Below are 24,930 nucleotides of genomic sequence, written 5' to 3' on the forward strand. Positions count from 1 at the left end.
GAACTTTAGAGGATATGAAGAGTGGAACGCCAACTATAATGAAAATTAAGACCAGACAGAGGCAATTATTCGGATGAAATGTGTCCATATATTGGTGTTTTAGTGCCACATACCAGCTGCAACTGTGGATGCTACATCGGTCTATGGCTGAGCTGAGTTAAGCAGCGTGTCATTTTGTCAGACGACATGAAATATGTCGCCATCAGAGGCTATCGAATATGTTTCTTGGCTACATTGGTGTTTACATTGGCTGTTGCCGCTATCGGATGTATGGTGAACTTGGGCTTCATCAAGGTTTATTTCGGAGTAAATCTGGCTTTCATAATAGCCCGTGCTTACCCAGCCACCAACCTCACTGCACGTCACTGGCACGCAGGCACACCTGCACGCACAGCTCCTCTTGCCCTCCATTTTCCATTCATTTCAATAGTCCTCACTGGAGTCATTTGAAATTTCTCAAGTGAATTTAGAAGGGTAGCCCGAGCTATACAACCTCTTCTCTTGTCACGATCGTCTTGCGGTGAGAGAGAGGACCAAAACGCAGCGTGTGAAAAATACATTCTATTTTATTAGAGACGAGTGAAACACGAAACGAACACTTATAACAAAACTAAACAAAACAACAAACGACCGTGAAGCTACAAACGTAAGTGCAATACAAAAGCTACAAACGTTCTACATAGACAATTACCCACAAAACCCAATGCCTATGGCTGCCTTAAATATGGCTCTCAATCAGAGACAATGAACCACAGCTGCCTCTAATTGAGAACCAATCTAGGCAGCCATAGACATACAAACACCTAGACAAGACACTGACCCATTCAACATACAAACCCCTAGACAATCCAAAAACACATACATTCCCCATGTCACACCCTGACCTAACTAAAATAATAAAGAAAACAAAGAATACTAAGGCCAGTGCGTGACAGTACCCCCCCCCCCCCCCCCCCCAAAGGTGCGGACTCCGGCCGCAAAACCTAACACAGAAGGGGAGGGTCCGGGGTGGGCCTTCCTATGGCGGCGGCTCGGGTGCGGGACGTGACCCCCACTCCACCATTGTCAATACCAGCTTTGGTGTCTCTGCCAGATCCTGGCTGACTGGCGGCTCTGGCAGATCCTGGCTGACTGGCGACTCTGGCAGATCCTGGCTGGCTGGCGACTCTGGCAGATCCTGGCTGGCTGGCGACTCTGGCTGCTCATGGCTGGCTGGCGACTCTGGCTGCTCATGGCTGGCTGGCGACTCTGGCTGCTCATGGCTGGCTGGCGACTCTGGCTGCTCATGGCTGGCTGGCGACTCTGGCTGCTCATGGCTGGCTGGCGACTCTGGCTGCTCATGGCTGGCTGGCGACTCTGGATGCTCATGGCTGGCTGGCGACTCTGGCTGCTCATGGCTGGCTGGCGACTCTGGCTGCTCATGGCTGGCTGGCGACTCTGGCTGCTCATGGCTGGCTGGCGACTCTGGCTGCTCATGGCTGGCTGGCGACTCTGCTGCTCATGGCTGGCTGACGGCTCTGGCTGGTCATGGCTGGCTGACGGCTCTGGCTGGTCATGGCTGGATGACGGCTCTGGCTGGTCATGGCTGGATGACTGCTCTGGCTGGTCATGGCTGGATGACGGCTCTGGCTGCGCCTGTCTGACGGAAGGCTCTGGCTGCTCCTGTCTGACGGAAGGCTCTGGCTGCTCCTGTCTGGCGGAAGGCTCTGGCTGCTCCTGTCTGGCGGAAGGCTCTAGCGGCTCCTGTCTGGCGGAAGGCTCTGGCGGCTACTGACTGGCGGAAGGCTCTGGCGGCTCCTGACTGGCTGGCGGCTCTGGCGGCTCCTGACTGGCTGGCGGCTCTGGCGGCTCCTGACTGGCTGGCGGCTCTGGCGGCTCCTGACTGGCTGGCGGCTCTGGCGGCTCCTGACTGGCTGGCGGCTCTGGCGGCTCCTGACTGGCTGGCGGCTCTGGCGGCTCCTGACTGGCTGGCGGCTCTGGCGGCTCCTGACTGGCTGGCGGCTCTGGCGGCTCCTGACTGACGGACGGCTCTGGCGGCTCCTGACTGACGGACGGCTCTGGCGGCTCCTGACTGACGGACGGCTCTGACGGCTCGGGACAGACGGGCGGCTCTAATGGCTCGGGACAGACGGATGGCTCAGATGGCGCTGGGCAGACGGATGGCTCAGATGGCGCTGGGCAGACGGATGGCTCAGATGGCGCTGGGCAGACGGATGGCTCAGATGGCGCTGGGCAGACGGATGGCTCAGATGGCGCTGGGCAGGCAGGCAGCTCAGACGGCGCTGGGCAGACGAGCAGTGCAGGCGGCGTTGAGCAGACGAGCAGTGCAGGCGGCGTTCAGCAGACGAGCAGTGCAGGCGGCGTTGGGCAGACGGCCGACTATGACCTGCTGAGGCGCACAGTAGGCCTGGTGCGTGGTGCCGGAACTGGTGGTACCGGACTGGAGACACGCACCTCAAGGCTAGTGCGGGGAGAAGGAACAGGGCATACTGGACCCTGGAGACGCACATTAGGCCTAGTGCGTGGTGCCGGAACTGGTGGTACCGGGCTGGGGACACGCACCTGAAGGCTAGTACGGGGAGAAGGAACAGGGCATACTGGACCCTGGAGACGCACGTTAGGCCTAGTGCGTGGTGCCGGAACTGGTGGTACCGGGCTGGGAACACGCATCTCAGGGCTAGTGCGGGGAGCAGCAACAGGACGCACAGGACTCTGGAGACGCACAGGAGGCCTGGTGCGTGGTGTAGGCACTGGTGGTACTGGGCTGGGGCGGGGAGGTGGCGCCGGAAATACCGGACCGTGCAGGCGTACTGGCTCCCTTGAGCACTGAGCCTGCCCAACCTTACCTGGTTGTATGCTCCCCGTAGCCCGACCAGTGCGGGGAGGTGGAATAACCCGCACTGGGCTGTGTAGGCGAACCGGGGACACCATGCGCAAGGCTGGTGCCATGTATGCCATGACATCCGGCTCAATACTCAATCTAGCCCTGCCAGTGCGGGGAGGTGGAATAACCCGCACCGGGCTATGCACACGTACAGGAGACACCGTGCGCTCTACCGCATAACAAGGTGTCTGCCCGTACTTTCGCGCTCCACGGTAAGCTCGCGGAGTTGGCGCAGGTCTCCTACCTGACTTCGCCACACTCCCTTGTAACCCCCCCCCAAGACATTTTTGGGTTTGACTCTCGGGCTTCCAGCCTTGCTTCCGTGCTGCCTCCTCATATCGCCTCCTCTCGGCTTTAGCTGCCTCCAGCTCTTCACGAGGGAGGCGATATTCTCCCGGTTGAGCCCAAGGTCCCTTACCTTCCAGTATCTCCTCCCAAGTCCAAGAATCCTTTATGCGCTGCTCCTGCTGCTGCTTAACACATTGAAAAATACATTCTATTTTATTAGAGACGAGTGAAACACGAAACAAACACTTATAACAAAACTAAACAAAACAACAAACGACCGTGAAGCTACAAACGTAAGTGCAATACAAAAGCTACAAACGTTCTACATAGACAATTACCCACAAAACCCAATGCCTATGGCTGCCTTAAATATGGCTCTCAATCAGAGACAATGAACCACAGCTGCCTCTAATTGAGAACCAATCTAGGCAGCCATAGACATACAAACACCTAGACAAGACACTGACCCATTCAACATACAAACCCCTCGACAATCCAAAAACACATACATTCCCCATGTCACACCCTGACCTAACTAAAATAATAAAGAAAACAAAGAATACTAAGGCCAGGGCGTGACATCTCTATTGATCCAACACACACTATTTTGAGCAGGTTGCTGGTGTTGCGCTACAGAAGGTACACTTTTATTCCACCTCATTTCTTCATGTCGTCCTGCACGTGTGCTTTGAATAGCAAATTCCCAGTGTTATTTCCATAATTAGATTGGCCAAACGTCTGACAGGCTTGGTCATTTAGGTTCCTCCCCCACGCTATTTCAGGAGGACCCCATTGGATGTACACACACACACACAAGCATACAGGCACGCACGGGCACAAACACACACACGCACAAACACACATGCACGCACACACATGCACCCACCCACACACACGCACACGTAAACAGCCGTACACGCGAGCACACATGCATGCAAGCACGCGCACGCGCACACAAACATTACATTTTTTTAAGTCAGAGGTAGAGGTTTAATGTTAGCAACAGCAGCTTATAGCTGCTAAAGCATCCCTTTGAAGTCCAGCGCAACACTAGCCCATAAAGTTAAAACGGGGTCAAAGTTGGCCCGATATTTTTCGTTCCTCTCTAATCACAAATAAAATAATTTAAAGCATTCTTCGGAGCATTTAGCCCAACAACGTTTTGGTGGAAGATTATGTGGTCTGTCTCCAAATCTGACATTTAGAAGTGTTTCAGCCTTGTTTTATGGCATTAATTTAGGTTATTCTGTTAGGCGTTACTATAATTTGTAACTGTGATCTGGATGTCAGTCAAACAGCTGGATTGGCACTGCATTGTGTTTATGATCTCGGCCTCACAAGGGCAGCAATTCAAGTCAATGTTCCTGGGACTCTACAACGCGATAACACGCTCGCGTAATAACCTGTCCATTCAACAACCGGAGCAAGGTTCACTACACCCTGAATAATTTGAGCTATGTCAAGTGAACCTGAATAACTTTCGTGAAAAGACAACAAACCAATCCAGAGTGTTGTGTTTAAAATAATGAAACATCATATAACAATAAAACACATCATATAAAATGATTGTGTATCAGTGGTAAACAGCTAGCTATGAAAACCAACCTGTGGCTGAATCCATATAAAAAGACCCAACACATTACATTCAAACCTTGGGACAGAGAGATTGAAAAACAGCTTCTATCTCAAGGCCATCAGATTGTTAAACAGCCATCACTAGCACAGAGAGGCGGCTGCTTACCTACAGACTTGATATCATTGGCCACTTTAATAAATGGAACACTAGTCACTTTAATAATGCCACTTTCAGAATGTTTACATATCTCACATTACTTATCTCATACTGTATACTGTATCCTACACTATCTATTCTGTACTATCTATTGCTCATCCATATATTTTATATATTCTTATCCCATTCCTTTACTAGATTGTGTGTACTAGGTTTTGTTGTGGAATTTGTTAGGTTTTGTTGTGGAATTGTTATATATTACCTGTTAGATATCACTGCACTGTCGGATCTAGAAGCATAAGCGTTTCACTCCACTCACAATAACATCTGCTAACCATGTGTATGTGACCAATAAAACTGTATTTTACTTGATTTGAAACCTGTATCGATTGATAACACTGCAGCTGGTCAGTCAAGTGGAGCTGAACTGTCACAGAAATGTGATCAAATAATCACTCATGGCCTTATCGATAATCTGCATAGCTGACTGGACAGGACCTTTCTTAAACATGCTCCTACACTGTATCATGTAATTCCTCCACATTCTTTTAAGTTAAGTCCATTTCACTGGAAATGAAACTTCCTTCATGTAGGCCTCATGGTGCAATACTAGTGTGAGGGAGGAACTTGTAAAACAATCGATGAAACCACACTTTTTATGGAATCAAGTTGAAACTTCCTTTTAAGTATACAAAGTGAAAATGGGCCTGAACCTGGCAGTTAGCCATTACCTGAAGGTTATTCGAACGTTATTCAAATACAGGCCTCATTGGGAATTTCCTGGAGTGGTTGGGTCAGCGTTTCCATGTTGTTCCGTGACTAAGCAAAAAACAGCGCAAAAAACAGCACCAAGTGCCAGGGTGCTGTTTACCTTAAATGTGATTAATGACCTACAGTACACAGGCATGCTGACGCTGACCAACACAAGAGGAAGAAGGAAGAGATGGAGGGAGGAGGATGAAGAAGATAAGGATGTCAAATAAAATCCAAGATAATAGGCTTCCTCCTTCCTCCTTCCTCCCTCGGGTTTATTTATAGAGAGAGCCACTGCTAATCTTTTCTTAGTGGAGGTAGAATGCATGAAACGACATAACCACATAGCCATTGGGTACTTTTGGATTCTAATTAGAGAGGTTCGGTATAAAAAATCACAAACCACTCCTGACAGAAAAAAATCCACTTTTTCCAAGATTCTTTGTGAACAATTCGGGTAAATTATTTGAAATATGGCACAAAGTCAATGCTTGGTTCTGACATTATATGGGAGTTGATTATCTTCTCCTCTGTTGTTCATTGTAAGTTATTGTGTTGAGGTGTTGACCACTTAACCAAGGGCTATAGTGCTATGGCACGATTGTAATGTAAAGGCAATGTATGCAAAAAAGTGCATTCATGGTAAACGCTGCATGTCGGCTCAATCGGAAATGACCTTTCCCTTCAATCACGCTATAGCACGGAACGTCTGCGATACTTATTGAATCGAAGTGAAAGTGAATCTACCACTTTTTTTTTATGTACATCTGCCATTCATGTACTGTTAAGTATGAATAGATCCAAACCTTTTGTGGCTTCTTTTGTTTCAATGTTTATTTTATGGTTTAAGCAACAGTTGGACCTAATTTTGATCATGCAAAGGACCATGAGACCTATGGTTCCATTTGGGGCAATCTAGGAAAAATGTAAACTTCCTGCAACTGTATTGCACTTTGTACCGCACTTTGTATTGCATCAGTGCTTAATGTAATGTAATTTCTAAAACTTTTTGAATGTAGGCCTACATACAGGTAACTGACAAAATAATGGAAACACTTGAGTACAGTAAATGAGGGATACAACATATATTGAAAGCAGGTGCTTTCACACAGGTGTGGTTTCTGAGTTAATTAAGCAGTTAGCATCCCATTATGCTTAGGGTCATGCTGTGCAGGCCACTATTTCGGCCATTATTTGGGATATCATGGCTACGTCCCCATAGGATGACAATGCCCCCATCCACATGTCACTGAATGGTTTGACGAGCATGAAAACGATGTAAACCATATGCCATGGTCGTCTCAGTCACCAGGTCTCAACTCAGTTGAATACTTATGGGAGATTCTGGATCGGCGCCTGAGACAGACTTTTCCACCACCATCAACCAAACACCAAATAACGGAATTTTGCGTGGAAGAATGGTGTTGCATCCCTCCAATAGAGTTTCAGACAATTGTAGAATCTATGCCAGGGTGCATTGAAGCTGTTCTGGCTTGTGGTGGCCCAATGCCCTATTAAGACACGTTACTTGGGGCGGAAAGTATCCTAGGGGTTAGAGTGTTGGACTAGAAACCGAAAGGTTGCAAGATCGAATCCCAGAGCTGACAAGGTAAAAATCTGTCGTTCTGCCCCTGAACAAGGCAGTTAGCCCACTGTTCCTAGGCCGTCATTGAAAATAAGAATTTGTTCAGTAAAATAAATTAAAATCTTGGTGTTTCCTTTATTTTGGCACTGCATGTATTTTATTGTAGTCTTGTACTTTTATGATGCCTTATCAATTGGCTAAGGAATGATTAATAAAGCAGGATTGTGTTGTATTGTTACTTGATCAAATTATTTTAGATTGATCAAAATGTCAGAGGTAATTTCAAAACAGTTAAAAAGAGGCTTCCAAAGAGAACTGCATTTTCTGTTTAATAAAAAACAATATATTTTCTAAATAAATATAGTTAATAGTTACACTAAAAACTAAAAAATATGTTACTATTGTAAAACTGATCATTTTACAGCACCAATAAATATATTAATGTGAAAATATACTAAAAATGTGTCTGTACATGATACAACAAACAAAAAAAGCATTTCTGACACGGAAATACAAATAGAATGTTTCTTTTTTCATCAAAGGGCAGAGAGCATCGTCTCCTAATGCTCCTGGTTAGGCCCCACTAGGCCAAGTCCTGTTCTGGCTAAAGTGGGCTGGCCAGAGTCTCAGTCTCTCAGTGTGGAGTTCTCCCAAGCTGACCAAGGTCAGGGAGACGCCCTCAGTCCTCCTCATGACGTGTCTTCGGGCACTCAAGTGCAAAAAACACATGTCCCGCCTGAAACTGCAACGTTGGCTATGCATCTTTTCACAAACACGTTTGTGGCAGGGTTTGTTTGTAACAAAGTCAAGACACATGCTACCAGCCTCTCTAGCCCAACAAAACATACAGTATCTCATTTTCAGGAATGTTGAAGTTTATCTTTCGCTTCTTTTTTAAAAAAGAAATACGTCTACAGTTTTCCATGGCCAAACAGATTGGTGATAACATTGCCAGGTGAAGAAGTAAAATCAATATCAACCATAACACTGAATATAAATATATAAATTAAATGCACAGAATACTGAAATTATTCTAGCATTATAAATTAGATGTACTGTACTAGACAAAGGGATATTAGGTAAGTATATACAGATCGTTTTTTTCTTTCTATAATGGACTATGCTTTAATGTGTGTGTGTGCAATTATATCTTTGGAAAACAAATGAAGACAAACAAAGCAAATAGAGATTATCGATTTTGAAAGTGGCGAGTTGAACACCACTGTTCCTAAGCGGAAGACGGAATCGCGTTCAGTATTGTCTCGTCTCCATACATACCTACGTTTAATATCCCTTTAGAATTATTCGCACACCGAGTCCTATCTGGTATCAGTAGATACAGCGGTGACAAAAACATAACCCCATAGAGGAAGTAGTTCTGCTTTCTCACAGTTCTCTAGACCTTCAGAGGTCTGAGGAGAAACATGTTCCCGTTGCACCTCTGTGAAGTTATGGTCACAATTTCTCTTCGTTTTTTATATATAGATATATTTAAGATACTCATATCCACAGCAGACCAACATCCAGTGAAGTGTTACATAAAATAAAATGACAAAAAAAACTCTCGGTCCTATCCACGCGAAGGCCCAAACACCCTGGCAACTAAACATTTGTCCAATTCACACGCCAGACAGTGGCGCATTCGTTCACTTTATAATGTCTCGTTATTTTTATAGCAGCAGTACACAATGTCATTTTAGAATATATATATATATATATATTAGAAATACAACGGCATGTTGCCATCTCAGTCTCTCTCCATCGTTCGCTCTTGCTTGTTCTTTCATTGTAATTTTCAGTCCATCCAGGGAATGCGTTCTCAGGTTTCAAAGTGCTGTGCCAAGAAAATATTCCTTCATTTCATTGTCCCCCCTCTCCTCATCTCATCTCCTTGGTTTGTCACATCTGTGGATGACAAGACATGACAGACAGTAGGTTAGAAGATGGGCAACAAATCATCCTCCCAGCAGGGGTGTAGCCTGGAGCCAATCACATCACCCCAAATGTGGAAAACTCCTACAGCCCCTCCCTCTTCCTCCCCTGACCAATTGGAATCATGTTGCTGGTCACCCCACTCATGTGTGGCTCTCTAAATCCAGCAAACCGTGTGGGGGGCCCCTAAGGTTCAAAGGTCAGGGATGTATATAGTAGTGTCAAGGGAGGTCACCAACACAAGGCCTTGTGGGAGTTTCACCGGAAGCAGCCAGCTCTCCATTGGGCCACTGACTGTATACAGCCATTATTTGCAACCAATGGAGATGGAGTTTTAATCACTGATTAGTAATTGAGTTTAGGGCTACGCCTCGTAGGAGTTATGAGTAGGACCATTAGAAACGAGCAGCATGGACACCAGCTCTACATTCACTCAATTAAGAGCCTGTTCGTTCACAGTTACGAACCGAGGGAAACACTTTCCCTTTGAGTGTTAGTATCGTGCATGAGTTAGTTCTGTCTTGAGTCCAGTACTGTGCTGACTTATAAACATGTCTGTCTATTTGTGTGATCAAGACTGGTAGAAGTTTAAAAACAACAATGGATGCTAAAATTCCCCTCCTACGCAGGTGGTTATATATATCAGACCCACACTTATCATCCTACTGATCTCCCAACATAGTCTCCATATCTTTTTCCCATCGCTACATGGATATATATATATATATATGGGAAAGAGATAAGGAGACTATGTTGTGAGATCAGTAGGATGATAAGTGTGGGTCTGAATAAATGGGCATTACTACAGACTGACCCAATACGGTACGGACTGTCTCACACACATAAAACCCAACCCCCTACACACATCTTGCTTGGTGCTAGAATTTAGTATATATATATATATATATATATACTGCATTCATTTAAAGGGAATCTAAAGCGAGAAAGGGGCTGTTTTTTGCGTATTGTCTAGTTTAAGTGTCTGCCATGCAAAGGGAATACACTATACTAGCTAGATAAAATATACTACCTTTACAGAACACACAATAATAGAGTCACAGTTCTAACATCAAGGATGATGTTAAGAAGAGTCTCAGAATATTACGCACGACAACAGACAATACAAAACACGCTTACAAGCAAACAGTCCCACACAATTCTCAAATACAAACAAGAACAGTCTATAAGAAAGTGAGAAGCATGCATTTCTCAGAGGGAGAAAAGAAAAATCTAGCAAATGACAGAAGTGCAAAAAGGTGGATGGATGTAGATGAACGGAGTATAGATCAGTCACGTTGTTTATCAAAATAGTTCGTAAACAAACCTGCAAGCTCTTTCGTTTAACTCAAGTCGTCTGGACTTGCAGTCTAATTGTGTGAATTTGCAGGAGCATTTACAGGTGAGAGGGTCCTGCACAAACAAGCGCTTTCTTCTCTCTGAGCAAGGCTCACAGTGGCTGCAAGGGAAGCAAAAAGGGAGAAAGAGAGAGGTCTAAGCTATAGACCGTATCCAGCAGAAAAAGGGTGCATACAGGCACTCATGCACCATCCCCAAACCCCCCCCCCCCCCAACACACCAACATTGGACGAACATTTGAGCAACATCAGCTCAATACTTCTGCAGCCGCTGGGTGGTGTGAAGGTTGTTTGAGGTTGTGGGGTATTGTGATCGGGTTAGAAAGAGAGCGCATGTACAGACTTTTCTACACACATGGGCCTGATCACGCTTGCATACACTCACACACTCTTTCACCCACTCTTTCATTCATCCTCTATAAATGGTATGACAAGCATATGTGTGATTGGGTCAATGAGATCAACATTGAATGAGAAAATGTGCACCATATACACAAAACAGGTGCACGTGATAAGGTAAAGGCCACGGCGTAAACACAGAACACATAGCATTCGCTTCCCAATCCACTCAGTGACATGCTCACAAGGGAGCAGCCATCTTTAAAAACCCATCTCTCCCAAAATCTGCCTATATTTCCCACTACAATTACCCTACAGACATGCTCACATGAGCGCCACAACTTAAATGGGATGTTAGGACGACATTAGGATGATGGCTTGGGGCTGAGCAAGCGCAGGCTCAAGCACAATGTAAGGATGATAAAATACAGATCAAAGACAAAATCTAATCGTATTAATTTCACTAGCCCAGTTTAAAGTCAAAGTAGATGCTGTCGCTGGTGCTTAAAGATGCAGTGTCTTTTATGGAGGTGAACATGTGTGATCGGGGGGCACACACCACAGACAAAACAAGGACAGAGATAGGGGGAGAACTGCGACGCACCGGACGAGATGAAGCTACGCTTCGTCTCAGACGACGCAGTTGGCCGTATTTCTACGAGCTATGCGAGGTCAGATCACGTCTGGGTCATGTTCTAGACCTTTCCGTCTAAAAGCAGGAACAAAGCAACCTACAGCAGCCCTTTTCGGTGTACCACCCCATGCTACAGTAACTCTAACCAAACAAACTGAGCCAAGCCTGTCTACTTTAAAGTAACCAAACCAATTGGCACTGTAGTGGTAGAGATTTACATTTACATTACATTTACATTTAAGACAACAGTGCTGGTCCATCCACCTATCTGCTAAAACAAAAGGCAACGGCGAAACAGAGCAAACTCCTAGCAGCATGTGGACTCAACATGGCATCGACTCTGCTGCCATGGATTAGTGAGGGGCTGGTAAACAGCCATGCTTCATTCTGACATCGTCATTACCCGACAGTTGTTACTCACGTCAACTTCACGTCACTGCCCTCGCCATGGACTTAAGTGGCGTGTACGCCAGACCAAAAAAAAAAAAAGTGTCTTTAAAAAAGAAAAAATGGAGCCTCCTCATTGCCAAACTAAGAGGTTTGCATTTTACAAGATAAAAATAAGGTCCTCCAAAATCAAACCAACCATCAAGAGAGACATAGTGCCCATTTGCAGACACGCCACAGGCGAGGCCTCAGACCTCATCGTGCCAGTGTCTCTCTCTTTCTTTCTCTTTTGGTCATTGCCCCTGGAATATAGAGAACAGGGCAAAAGAGAAAAGACACCTAAGTGGAGGCAGGGACACTCATACAGAGTTCAATCAATAGAGGTCAGGCCAAAGAGGAGACAAATCAATCAAGTCGGGCATCTCCCTTCTAATCTAGTCTCCTAATAAGCGGTGGGATCGATCCCTTTTTGAACGTGTGTGTGTGTGTGTGTGTCTCACTGTAAATGCGTGCGTCAATGTAAATGCGTCCACTGTTGCCTGTGTAAATCAGTCTATGCATATCAAGGGCTCTATTTTCGGCTGGCGTTAAGGCGGCACTCATGTGAAATGCACGTTAGTTTGCAATTCCGTCACGTAAAAAAAAAAAATAGCGCAGACATTTTCCGTCCCTAACGCCAAGTTCGGTAATTTACACGTCTTATATCAGCACGCTTGCACTCAGATGGGAGGGGTGGAAATATTTTAGGCGTGTTCTTAAAAACATGATCCAAAGTGATAATTTCAGACAGCGCTGGTAGGGATATTTAAGACCAACCAAAAGCTGGTTTTAGTGGTAACACAGTTGGTTATGGCATGAATGTTGACAGCGGAAACTCAGCCTATACAGCCGTGAAGCACACTGCCCATATACGCATGGAACAATAGTAGCCTCATGTGCTTTTGGTGCCTGTATACTTTGTATATAGAAACATAAAAACTCCCATTTTGTATTTCTTATGGATCCCCATTAGCTGCTGCTTTGGCAGGTCCTCACCAGACATCACGGGCAACAACTTTGCCTATGGGCACAAACCCACCGGCGCTGGACCAGACAGGACTGGCAAAAAGTGCTCTTCACTGATGAGTCGCAGTTTTGTCTCACCAGAGGTAATTGTCGGATGAGTGTTACACCGAGGCCTGTACTCTGGAGCGGGATCGATTTGGAGGTGGAGGGTCTGTCATGGTCCGGGGGGGGTGTGTCACAGCATCATCGGACTGAGCTTGTTGTCATTGCAGGCAATCTCAACGCTGTGCCTTACAGGGAAGACATCCTCCTCCCTCATGTGATACCCTTCCTGCAGGCTTATCCTGACATGACCCTCCAGCACTACAATGCCACCAGCCATACTACTCGTTCTGTGTGTGATTTCCTGCATGACAGGAATGTCAGTGTTCTGCCATGGCCAGCGAAGAGCCCGGATCTCAATCCCATTGAGCACATCTAGGACCTGTTGGATCGGAGGGTGAGGGCTAGGGCCATTCACCCCAGAAATGTCTGGGAACTTGCATGTGCTTGGTGGAAGAGTGGGGTAACATCTCACAGCAAGAACTGGAAAATCTGGTGCAGTCCATGAGGGGATGCACTGCAGTACTTAATGCAGCTGGTGGCCACACCATACTGACTGTTACTTTTGATTTTGACCCCCTCCTTTATTCAGGGACACATCATTCCATTTCTGTTAGTTACATGTCTGTGGAACTTGTTCAGTTTATGTCTCAGTTGTTGAATCTTGTTATGTTCATACAAATATTTACACATGCTAAGTTTATTTTCAGCAAACGCAGTTGACAGTGAGAGGTCGTTTAGTACTGTGTGCCTCCCATAGTCTGTCTTGGACTTGGGGACTGTGAAGAGACCTCTTGTGGCATGTCTTGGGGGGTATGCATGGGTGTCCAAGCTGTGTGCCAGTAGTTTAGACAGACAGCTCGGTGCATTCAACATGTCATAAATAAAAGTAGTGATGAAGTCAATCTATCCTCCATTTTGAGCCAGGAGAGATTGACATGCATATTATTATTATTAGCTCCCTGTGTACATCCAAGGGCCAGCCGTGCTGACCTGTTCTGAGCCAATTGCAATTTTCCTAAGTCCTTTTTTGTGGCACCTGACCACACGACTGAACAGTAGTCAAGGTGCGACAAACCTAGGGCCTGTAGGACCTGCCTTGTTGATAGTGTTGTTAAGAAGGCAGAGCATTGCTTTATTATAGACAGAAATCCCCCCATCTTAGCTACTACAGCATCAGTATGTTTTGACCATGACAGTTTACAATCTAGGGTTACTCCAAGCAGTTTAGTCATCTCAACTTGCTCAATTTCCACATGATTTATTACAACATTTAGTTGAGGTTCAGGGTTTAGTGAGTGTTTTGTCCAAATACAATGCTTTTAGTTTTAGAAATAACGTAGTCCTTGCCACTCACTCTGAAACTAACTGCAGCTCTTTGTTGAGTGTTGCAGTCATTTCGGTCACTGTAGTAGCTGACGTGTATAGTGCTGAGTCACCCGCATACATAGACTCAAAGTATAGCCTCCCCTCCTCTCAATGAAGGCTTTTTTTACCCAAGACTGTCGATACAGGGTTTGGCTCCTGAGACCGCTTGGAAATAAACCTTAAATCACCAAAGCTTTATTTAAATATAACGGTTGAGAGGAGTAAAACAGTGAGCTGACGTTCCCTTTTTATCTATAATAATATAATCTCCACCCGGCACAGCCAGAAGAGGACTGGCCACCCCTCATAGCCTGGTTCCTCTCTAGGTTTCTTCCTAGGTTCTGGCCTTTCTAGGGAGTTTTTCCTAGCCACCGTGCTTCTACACCTGCATTGTTTGCTGTTTGGGGTTTTAGGCTGGGTTTCTGTACAGCACTTTGAGATATCAACTGATGTAAGAAGGGCTTTATAAATAAATTTGATCTATGCATTGTAGGTAGGCCAACATTATTTTAGTCATGCGGTCCCATTTTGGATGTGTGTAAACCCCCCCCCCCCCCCCCTCGATGATGTAAGCTACGTGTCATGCCCATCATGAAACGAAAGATGAGAACCTCGTTGAACCTCATATTTAGAAGTTATCTGTAACAATTGCCTGTTTTCCATTTCATTAGTTCAAAGCCCAACCCCTACCTTTGGCCTACTATAACAAAGGCTGGTTCAACAGCAATGCGCTTCTTTTTATCATGCCAATTTGATGATATCATTACATGTTACAATTATTTATTGTTGTTGTAAAAAAAAAAAAAAAACATTGCTTGTTTTTCTTTTAATGTTATTACAACCAATCTTATTAGAATGATTCACCTTCCTGGTTTTATTTGTTTTGTTTAGAATTTGATTAGAACTATTCGTTCTCTTTGTAGGCCTTATCAATCATGAATTTAATATTGCTTATTGACAATGTTTGTCATGTCTGTGCTCAGCTATAATGCAATTTACAGTAGGCCTATCCTATATGGGAATGCTATTCAAGCCTTGCAATTACTTAGAACAATGTGGACTGCAAATGGGTTAAAGTTAACGTATTTAGCAAAGATAGGTCTTCATTTTGTTACTTCGTGTCTGTAAGCCATTTAAAAAAATATATAACGGACTCACATTGGAATTGGCGTTTATTCCAAGTCGATACATTAAAATAGTGTAAATACACAACTTGAAGCAGCAACACATTTCGCCATGGAGCACGTTCTGATAGGCCAGTGAGGGGCCAAGCCTCGACACCCACAACTAGTCTATTCATCAACACCCAGCCCTTTCGCGCCGACACCGTCAAATACGCAGATAATTGTAACAGTGAAAAAAACTCAAATATTTCTGACACACCCGTGAACCTACGGCGCTACCGCCTTCCCTTCGATTTACCATTGAGTTAGGTTTGTTAAAACAGAGCCCCAAGTGTTGGTCGAGAGTATTATGTACAGTATGCATTTCAGTGAAAGACTGAGGGTGTGTCTGAGCTCATGAATGGGCAGTCTTTTTCCTGCACCCTACCCTGGCCTGGCTGGGGTGAGCTGTCTGCCTACGTGCTGCGTGACAGGCAGAGGTGTGTGGCACAACGCGAGGACAAGGCTCAGCCCCATGACAAACAGATTTGATTTAGCCCTCTCAGGTAGCTAACATGATCCCCATCTCTCCTCCACTGATCCATGGGGCTTTAACCCTGCGTGGTTCTTATCCAATTAAAACGAGGGACGTCCTCTGACGTGCCAGCTGCAGCTAAGGTGGCTAAAGACATACACACACACACCCTTGCATCAACACTGACAATCAGTCGGTTTCGCTCCCTCCACACTGCCTGCAACTAACCGCGTCCACTGCGTCTCCGTCTCATCCACTATTTACAACTCTAAAAATAAAAATGGTTCAACTGAATGACACCTGTTGCAATGATTACACTGTGGAAGTAGCCACGAGGGCCGAGGGTCAGGCTCGAGCAACTGGAGCTAAGAAGAAGACTGCTGGACAGCCCGGCCAGTCGCGGGTGGTCTGGCGCTAGCTAACGACCTCAACCCGACTGTTACGGCCGCCATAAAACGAACAGAGCCTGTCAGCAAGACAAACGGAAACAAACCCCGTTTAAAAATAAAAATCCATTCTCTTATCAGCACCAGCAAAGATAGAGGAGAGAGGCTGTTTTTTTTTTTTCATAAGGTGTGCTGCTAGTCCTCTAACTCCCACAAGGCGTGAAGGGAACACGGAGAACTAGACCTCTACCCTCCATCGCTATGTAAAAAAGAGAGAGACAGGGCTATGTGGTGCGGTGTAGGAGCCTATGAGGTGCTGATAATCCCAATCACTAGTAGAGAAGGCACCCTAACACTTCCTCTCAGCACCCTTCCAAATGATCGACTCAATCCTATCAGCAGGAGTAGGGCAGCTGCTGACTTCTCAGTGCAGCAGGGGTAAAAGATACTGCAGCTTCACCGTTACTATTAGCATTAGTGCTACCCCACATGGTCGCTGGTACCAGTGTCCAGCTGGCTGCTTCTCATCTGCATGTACGGTGGCCAAACAACATGAGGAATACTGAATACTTATTGGTTCGCGAGGATTAGGCCCCCAGCCCTCTGTGTTAAGTTAAAACGTCTGTGGGAAAGGGATGATGATTGGTTGGGAAACTGGTCAATCAATATATTGAGATATTTTGGGGCTGGCAGACAGAGCTGTTTCGACCGTTTGAATATCAGAGTGGGAGCCAAACGGAACACAGAAAGCTCCCTCCCCTCATCCCACAAATAACTCAATAACAAGGCAAAGCGTGTACTTACTTCTCTTTCTTTGCTTTAACTTCTGGCTTTGGTCTGAAATTAAGAGGAAAATAGAGAACAAAACATTTAGATTTAGATTTAGCTTTTTATTAAAGGCCCAGTGCAGTCAAAAACATGATTTCCTATGTTTTATATATATTTCCACACTATGACGTTAGAATAATACTGTAAAATTGTGAAAATTATGATAATGCCATTTTAGTGTAAGAGCTGTTTGAAAAGACCGACTGAAATGTCAGCCTGTTTTGGTGGGATGGAGTTTTGGCCTAAATAATTAGTTAATAGACCAATAAGAAAGATATTCCCAAATCCCTCTGCCAATAACAGCTAGTTTTCAGTTTAACATTTTAATTGAAAACAATCACAGTAAGGTACTTAATTGTTACCCAGAAATGATTTGATATTGAGATAAAAACAGCTGCATTGGACCTTTAACCAGTAAGCAAAAAAACATTGAAGCCTGAAATCATTATAGGCCTGAGAAAAGTTCTTACCTGCATTCACACTTTCGATGTTCTGTGAAACTTAACAGAAAATGATGTTGCGATACTCTCTGTTTCACTTGTATTACCTGTAGAGAAACATAAGACATTAAACATTCAAATTCACATTGAAAAAGGGTTTGTAGTCTCTTACTTGGGTCAATCCCCCCCGCCCAAACCAAATTCCTCTGCCGCAACATCACTACCTCAGAGATTCTTAGTGAGTGATTGCTCTGACCATTGACAAAGTGGTCACAGTCTGGCCACTAGCTAACCGGTCGGTGAAGACAGGGCGACACCATAGCCAGGCATGCGCTGTATCACATTCCTATAGCTTATTCCTCTCCACCCTAGGCTCATGCCAACAGTAAGTCCTGACTCCTGACCATGGCCAAGAGAGACTTCAACCTCATAAACAGGGGCATAAACAGGGTGTGCAAGGGTAAACAAAATAGCTGACATGCCAGGCCCCTGCTGCTTCACTTTTTCCATGGGACAGAGAGACACGCAAAGCGAGCGAGAGCGAGAGAGACAGAGAGAACCCGTGAGAAAAGGAATGGAAGAGAGAAAGGACACCGAGAGATATGGAAGAGAGAGGGGGTTATAAGTGATATGAGAGAGATGGAATGAGAGAGAGAGGGGAGAACAAATCCCCTGTTCACCGGTCCCGGCGAGAGTTGGAGTTGGCGCTTACCTCCATGGTAACGTTTTTTGTTTCCGTGGGGACACACTCAAGCGCCTCGTCGTTGCAGCATCCGGCGCAGCGCATGAGCACCACGCACGAGGGGATGTAGGTGTGCTCAATCTCATCTGGATACTCCTGGAAGATGTCCACCAGCATCTCCCGTGTCCGACACATGCTCTTGTTATACACGTCCATGAACGGGACCACTGCAGGAGGAAGAGCAGAGGGAGAACATCAGTACTGCTTCCTTCTCAGCCTCACTGTGCCGTAGATAACTGTCAGTAACATTGAGATTCCTTGAGGAGAAGACAGTAACATCAGTGGCAACCCTACCACAAAACTGCTATACTGTAGACAACAGCACATCCATCCTCTCCACTTAGTAAAACTCTCCAATGCATTCTCTTTCATCCTCCTTTCCTCACTCATTCCTCAGTTGTGTGCCCTTTTCTCCTTTATCCTAACTCTCCATGCCTCGTCTACTTCCTAGAATCCCCCATCTGCTCTGGTTCCGTTTGGCAGTGGAAGAGAGTACTTGTGTGCCTTTGTGGTCGTCAAAAAGGTACAGGCATTCGTTTCCTGAGTGGTTCCCATTGCTAAAGCCAGCTTAGCTGATGAACAAAGCCACATATATATTATTTCAGATGTAACAAAGCAGACTATTGTGCTGACAAGGATCTTAATGTCCCCCAGCAAAATAATGTCAAACCTGCTCATGTGCTCACAGCTGTCTAAAGCCCAGAACACATTCAAACCCACACACAAGGACAATTACAACACATCCACACGTTTAAGCTACACGATCTAAACTCGCTCACACATGCCATATACAGTTGAAGTAAAAAGAAAAACCCTTGAATGAGTAGGTTTGTCCAAACTTTTGACTGGTACTTTTTATACACAGTTGAAGTCGGAAGTTTACATACACCTTCACCTACACCTTTAATCCTAGTAAAAATTCCTGGTCTTAGGTCAGTTAGCATCACCACTTTATTTTAAGAATGTGAAATGTCAGAATAATAGTAGAGAGAATGATTTATTTCAGCTTTTATTTCTTTCATCACATTCCCAGTGGGTTAGAAGTTTACATTCACTCAACTAGTATTTGGTAGCATTGCCTTTAAAATTGTTTAACTTGGGTCAAACGTTTCAGGTAGCCTTCCACAAGCTTCCCACAATAAGTTGGGTGAATTTTGGCCCATTCCTCCTAACGGAGCTGGTGTAACTGAGTCAGCTTTTTAGGTCTCCTTGCTCACACACGCTTTTCAGTTCAGCCCACAAATGTTCTATAGGATTGAGGTCAGGGCTTTGTGATGGCCACTCCAATATCTTGACTTTCTTGTCCTTAAGCCATTTTGCCACAACTTTGGAAGTATGCTTGAGGTCATTGTCCATTTGGAAGACCCATTTGCGACCAAGCTTTAACCTCCTGACTGATGTCTTGAGATGTTGCTTCAATATATCCACATACTTTTCCATCCTCATGATGCCATCTATTTCGTGAAGTGCACCAGCTCCTCCTGCAGCAAAGCACCCCAACAACATGATACTGCCACTCCCGTGCTTCACGGTTGGGATGGTGTTCTTCAGCTTGCAAGACTCCCCCTTTTTCCTCCAAACATAACGATGGTCATTATGGCCAAACAATTCTATTTTTGTTACATGAGATCAGAAGACATTTCTCAGAAAAATACAATTGTTGTCCCCATGTGCAATTGCAAACCATAGTGTGGCTTTTTTTTATGGCGGTTCTGGAGCAGTGGCTTCTTCCTTGCTGAGCGGCATTTCAGGTTATGTCGATATAGGACTCGCTTTACTGTGGATATAGATACTTTTGTACCTGTTTCCTCCAGCCTCTTCACAAGGTCCTTTGCTGTTGTTCTGGGATTGATTTGAACTTTTCGCACCAAAGCACGTTCATCTCTAGGAGACAGAACACGTCTCCTTCCTGAGCGGTATGACAGCCGCGTCGTCCCATGGTGTTTATACTTGCGTACTATTGTTTGTACAGATAAACGTGGTACCTTCAGGCGTTTGGAAATTGCTCCCAAGGTGAACCAGACTTGTGGAGGTCTACAATTTCTATTCTGAGGTCTTGGCTGATTTCTTTTGATTTTCCCATGATGTCAAGCAAAGAGGCACTGAGTTTGAAGGTAGGCCTTGAAATACATACACAGGTACACCTTCAACTGACTCAAATGATGTCAATTAGCCTATCAGAAGCTTCTAAAGCCATGACATCATTTTCTGGAATTTCCCAAGCTGTTTAAAGGCACAGTCAACTTAGTGTATGTAAACTTCTGATCCACTGGAATTGTGATACAGTGAATTATGAAATAATCTGTCTGTAAACAATTGTTGGAAAAATTACTTGTGTCATGCACAAAGTATATGTCCTAACTGACTTGCCAAAACTATAGTTTGCTAACTAGACATTTTTGGAGTGGTTGAAAAACTAGTTTTAATGACTCCAACCTAAGTGTATGTAAACTTCCAACTTCAACTGTACATACAACCCACAATTCCTCAGATGCTGACTAACCCTACCCATCTCCATCCCAGAATAATCCCCCCACGCTCCATCATATGGACTGGTTTCCCAGCGACACCGTCCCCCTCCTGACCCCCAGGTCATCCGAGCAGCCCGTGACCTCAGGCTGTGCGGTGCCAGGGTTCACCTCTGACATGTGACCCCCGGCAGCCCACCCCTTAATCAGTCGGCCTGGTCAGTTGCCACCTAATGCTACAACAACATCCTGAGACACCACTGCCTGCCTGCCGTAGCTGGATCTGTTACTCCTTCCTAAACCATGCACTGCTGCTGCTAGCCCATGGATGACCTGCCTTGTCAGCAGATGCAGTGTCCATACCCCCCTTTATCCCTCCCAGCACCTGCTCTCAGAGGAGAAGCCCTGGCCAGGCCAGCCTGTAGGGAGAGAAAGGCTGTCAGTCTGTCTCGATGCCATAGACAGGAGTGTCTCCGTCTACAGCCCAAGGTCACCAGCCCAAAACGTCTCCCTATGCTGTTCTGGCTCTGCGGAGCCCCACAGTCTCTCTCTGCACAGCTGCTGCTTCACACTCTGTCTAGCAGAGTTCTAGTACCTAGGCAACATTTGTTTTAATGTGATTGTGTGTGATTGTGTGTGTGATTGTGTGTGATTGTGTGTGTGTGTAATGAAGGTCAGAAGCCGCTAACAGGTGTCAGAGAAAAGGAAGGGAGTCGCTGCCCTTGTGCTGTGAATAACAAACAACCACAATTCAATTCCTATGTTTTCTCTGCTGATGACCAGTCCCTGATGTATGACAGTGAGTAACCTGTCTGTGTCCACTATTGACCAACATGGCTAACCTTGAACACAGCTAACAAGTGAAACACACTCTCTCGCTGTCAATAAACAAACATAACCATGCGTACAGCCTTGGACCGAGGCTGACATGCTTTGTCCAATAAAAATTATACAATCTGACCATATGTTTGCCATGTGACCAAATCACAAGAGGAGGAAGAAAAAGGCAAAAATAAAACATGAATTCAGCAGTGGCCTTGAATTCATTCAGTAATCTTGTCTGTTAACATATACCAGACTATTTAGATCAGACACACTTTGATGGTAATTCCAAAGTCCCAAGTAAAGCCTTTTCCTCAGGGACTCACTACTAAGACTTCAATATAGCACTATATGATACCCATCTTCTCTCACTGATAGAGAGGGAGCATTGCTACAATGTAAAGATGTTGTTATGACAATAGCCATGTGCAATAGCCAATTTGTCAAAAACTTATTTTCATTGAAGGCCTAAACTTGAAAAGGTATTTTCTGTGAAAATTCCGATTCAGAATATGTACACTAGGTGGCTATTTACACATCAAATCCCCCAATAAGGGTAAAACACAGAAGAAACTTCTACAATATTGCACTTGTAATACATTTGTACATTCAACACTTACCATCATTTTCACTCTTCTCCCCGTCCTTGGGTATGTGGGCTGTCTGTAGAAAAGAACAACAGGTAAGCCCATTAGAGCAAGCTTGACGTCTTAGCCTATGTCATACACATTTTTTTATATGGTAGACTATGCATCACGTTGTAAAAAGGCAATGCAGTTTTGCCTCCCTGAATTATGTATACATCATTTCCATAATGTAACTGCATGCACAATCATTTTTGGTATGTCCGTAAGCCATTAGCTTATTATACAGCAAGACTCCAATACATTCCCCCTTTATTATGACAGCTAGCCGACTTCATTGAATATTTCCCCCGCCTATGGGCAAGTGCAGAGGGAAAATGGCATCACAGCAGTGCTTCAGTCACGTTATCACCGGAACCTAGACTGTTGCAATAGCTCTTCAATATTGCGTGAGAAAGAAGCCTATGTAATTGTATAGCTGAAAGAGTGAGATGGATTGCCCATTGTTAGCGTTTACAGGTTGTACAGAGTATCGTAAACATTTTAGTCATATTTTTGTATTAACAAGGCCTAAGTTTAATATAAACGGGCTATTATTAGCCTTAAGTAGGGAGTGAAATACACGTTGACACTTCATACCTTCTGCGACCCAGCTAGGCTATTCGGTTCGGGGCCAACAGGTTTGCACTATCCTTGCGCTCTCAATAGACAGGACGTCTGGACTTTGCTTTTCATTACAGTAGACTAGCCTACAAACGAGAGCAAATACATTGCCGATATTGGAATCAACCCACTGGACACACACATCAATTCAACCTCTATTACACGTTGGTTCAATGGAAACAACGTTGGTTCAACCAGTGGGAATAGTGACGTTGTGTTGTCGTGATTTTATTCAATAGGAATCCAATTGAATTAAATCACGACAATAGTGATTTTGGATTATGTTAGTGTAATGAGGCAACTCATTTCACTTTTACGTCACTCAAAATTCCGATTTTGCCTAGCCTACTATTTCGTTGACATTAATGCCCGGGTGCATTGTGCATTTTCAAAAGTTATAATAATAATAATAATACAAATAATAGCCTAATTATAATAGAAAATACAGCGTTAATTGGATAGGCCTATGACACTTTTTCCCAAAAGGACCAAAATGTATGTCAAACGTCAGGATTAACCATTCAAAGGTGACATAAAATCTGTAAATCCTAGGCCTAATGAGAGAAAGTGAATACATTGTAGGAGGCCTACACACCTAGCAGCAAGTGACGAGGTTGTGCGATAAGGGCGATCACCTCATTAATGAAACATGAACAGCATTGTATTCCTAATTCAAACGCATCTGATCCCCCCTCCGATTTAAATATAATTCTCACCTTAACTGCATAAAAATGAAGTTGAAGCAGCGCTGCAAATAATAATTGTACAAAACTGCCAATGTTCATGATTGTAATTCCGATGGTGAGTTGTACAGTTGTACTAAAATTTCAGGTGTCGTTTGGATCAGACACAATAATAAAGAAAAAACACAACAACAAAAAAAATGCAACAATTTCTTGATAACTTGGTTATAGTAAAATCAAATCCATCCAAACATAGCAGACGTGCCACCTGAGAGGAATCCTTTTTCTTTTTGTATTGCAACCGCCTCTAAGGAATTTCAGAGAATAGCCCAAAAGAATGGTAACATCCAAAATGCGTCGGTCATCCGGAGACTCTTCCAAGATTTCTAATTCTACATCCACATTAGAAACCCCATAATGGACTGAACATCTCCGTCCTATTATCTGCTCACCAGGATGAAAACTTTCACCAACTTCTGAAAGCAACTTAACGCAATGCCTCCACTGTGTGAAAGCGGCGGCTGAGTTATAACAACATTGACCACAGTAGTGAGTGTGAGCGTTTGCCTACGCAAAGTGATCCGTTAGCAATCCTCCTTGAAACGCACTGAAACGGTCTCCCCTTTCCTTTGTATTTTACTATGACTTTGGGTTTGGACGTCCAGGCGCAGAATAGGGAGATCTTGTCATACACCTCCGTTTCTCGCTCGTGTAGCGCGTTTACTGTTCTCTGATCGTCAGCTATTGCGTTTAGCAATCGGACGTGTCGACTGTAGGACGATGTTTGCGCTCATTGGCTAGATCACCAATGTGGGCGTTACTGGTTGGTGGCGAGGGGTGGCGGGCGCGCTCCCATAAAATATTTAACAGTGATGTTCACATTCTGCGATTTGGTGAGTGCTTTAGTCAGAATTTAGATGATAAATATAATACATGACACGTTTAAAATGGTAAGTATTAAATGGCCAATAGTTAGTTGTGTTGTTGGTGCATTTAATGGTCTCTTGTTGCCTTTTTTTTTGCAGCTTTTGAATCATTCATCATTGTGATAGCCATTTACCATTTTGTGGAAATATTAGAATTGACATACAAAAACCTTTGGTTGAAAAATAAGAAGTATGTTAAAGTATTGGCGGCAAGAGTTACCATAAACAATGTGAAAATACCCAATTAGAAGCAGGCCAGGCCTATACTATTGCAGGAATTGCTTTTGCACCTAAAGTTAACATCCAGCGCTTGGAGGTGGTGGTGCACACATGTGTTTAGTTGATCAGTTAAACAGAGATTGTAGCCTATATTGGACATTAGAGAT

At 44.6% G+C, this 24,930-nt stretch overlaps 1 protein-coding gene across 2 annotated transcripts; it reads right to left on the reverse strand.

Annotated features, from left to right (window-relative positions):
* Window positions 1–7,552: 7,552 nt before the first annotated feature.
* On the reverse strand, window positions 7,553–24,343 carry LOC139564212 (vascular endothelial growth factor A-A-like). Of its 2 annotated transcripts, XM_071383531.1 has the most exons (7): window positions 23,652–24,292; window positions 22,309–22,351; window positions 18,369–18,565; window positions 17,687–17,763; window positions 17,193–17,225; window positions 10,499–10,630; window positions 8,888–9,147 (listed from the first exon to the last, which is right to left on the reverse strand). In XM_071383531.1, the coding sequence occupies exons 1-7, from the start codon at window positions 23,718–23,720 to the stop codon at window positions 9,126–9,128; spliced, it is 573 nt and encodes a 190-aa protein (XP_071239632.1). In that variant the 5' UTR covers window positions 23,721–24,292; the 3' UTR covers window positions 8,888–9,125. The 2 variants fall into 2 exon arrangements, with proteins under 2 accessions (XP_071239634.1, XP_071239632.1); XM_071383533.1 differs by lacking the exon at window positions 10,499–10,630 and having other exon boundaries at window positions 7,553–9,147; window positions 23,652–24,343.
* Between the last annotated feature and the right edge of the window lie 587 nt (window positions 24,344–24,930).

Source organism: Salvelinus alpinus, chromosome 35 (genome assembly GCF_045679555.1).
Source record: "Salvelinus alpinus chromosome 35, SLU_Salpinus.1, whole genome shotgun sequence".
Lineage (NCBI taxonomy): Eukaryota > Metazoa > Chordata > Actinopteri > Salmoniformes > Salmonidae > Salvelinus > Salvelinus alpinus.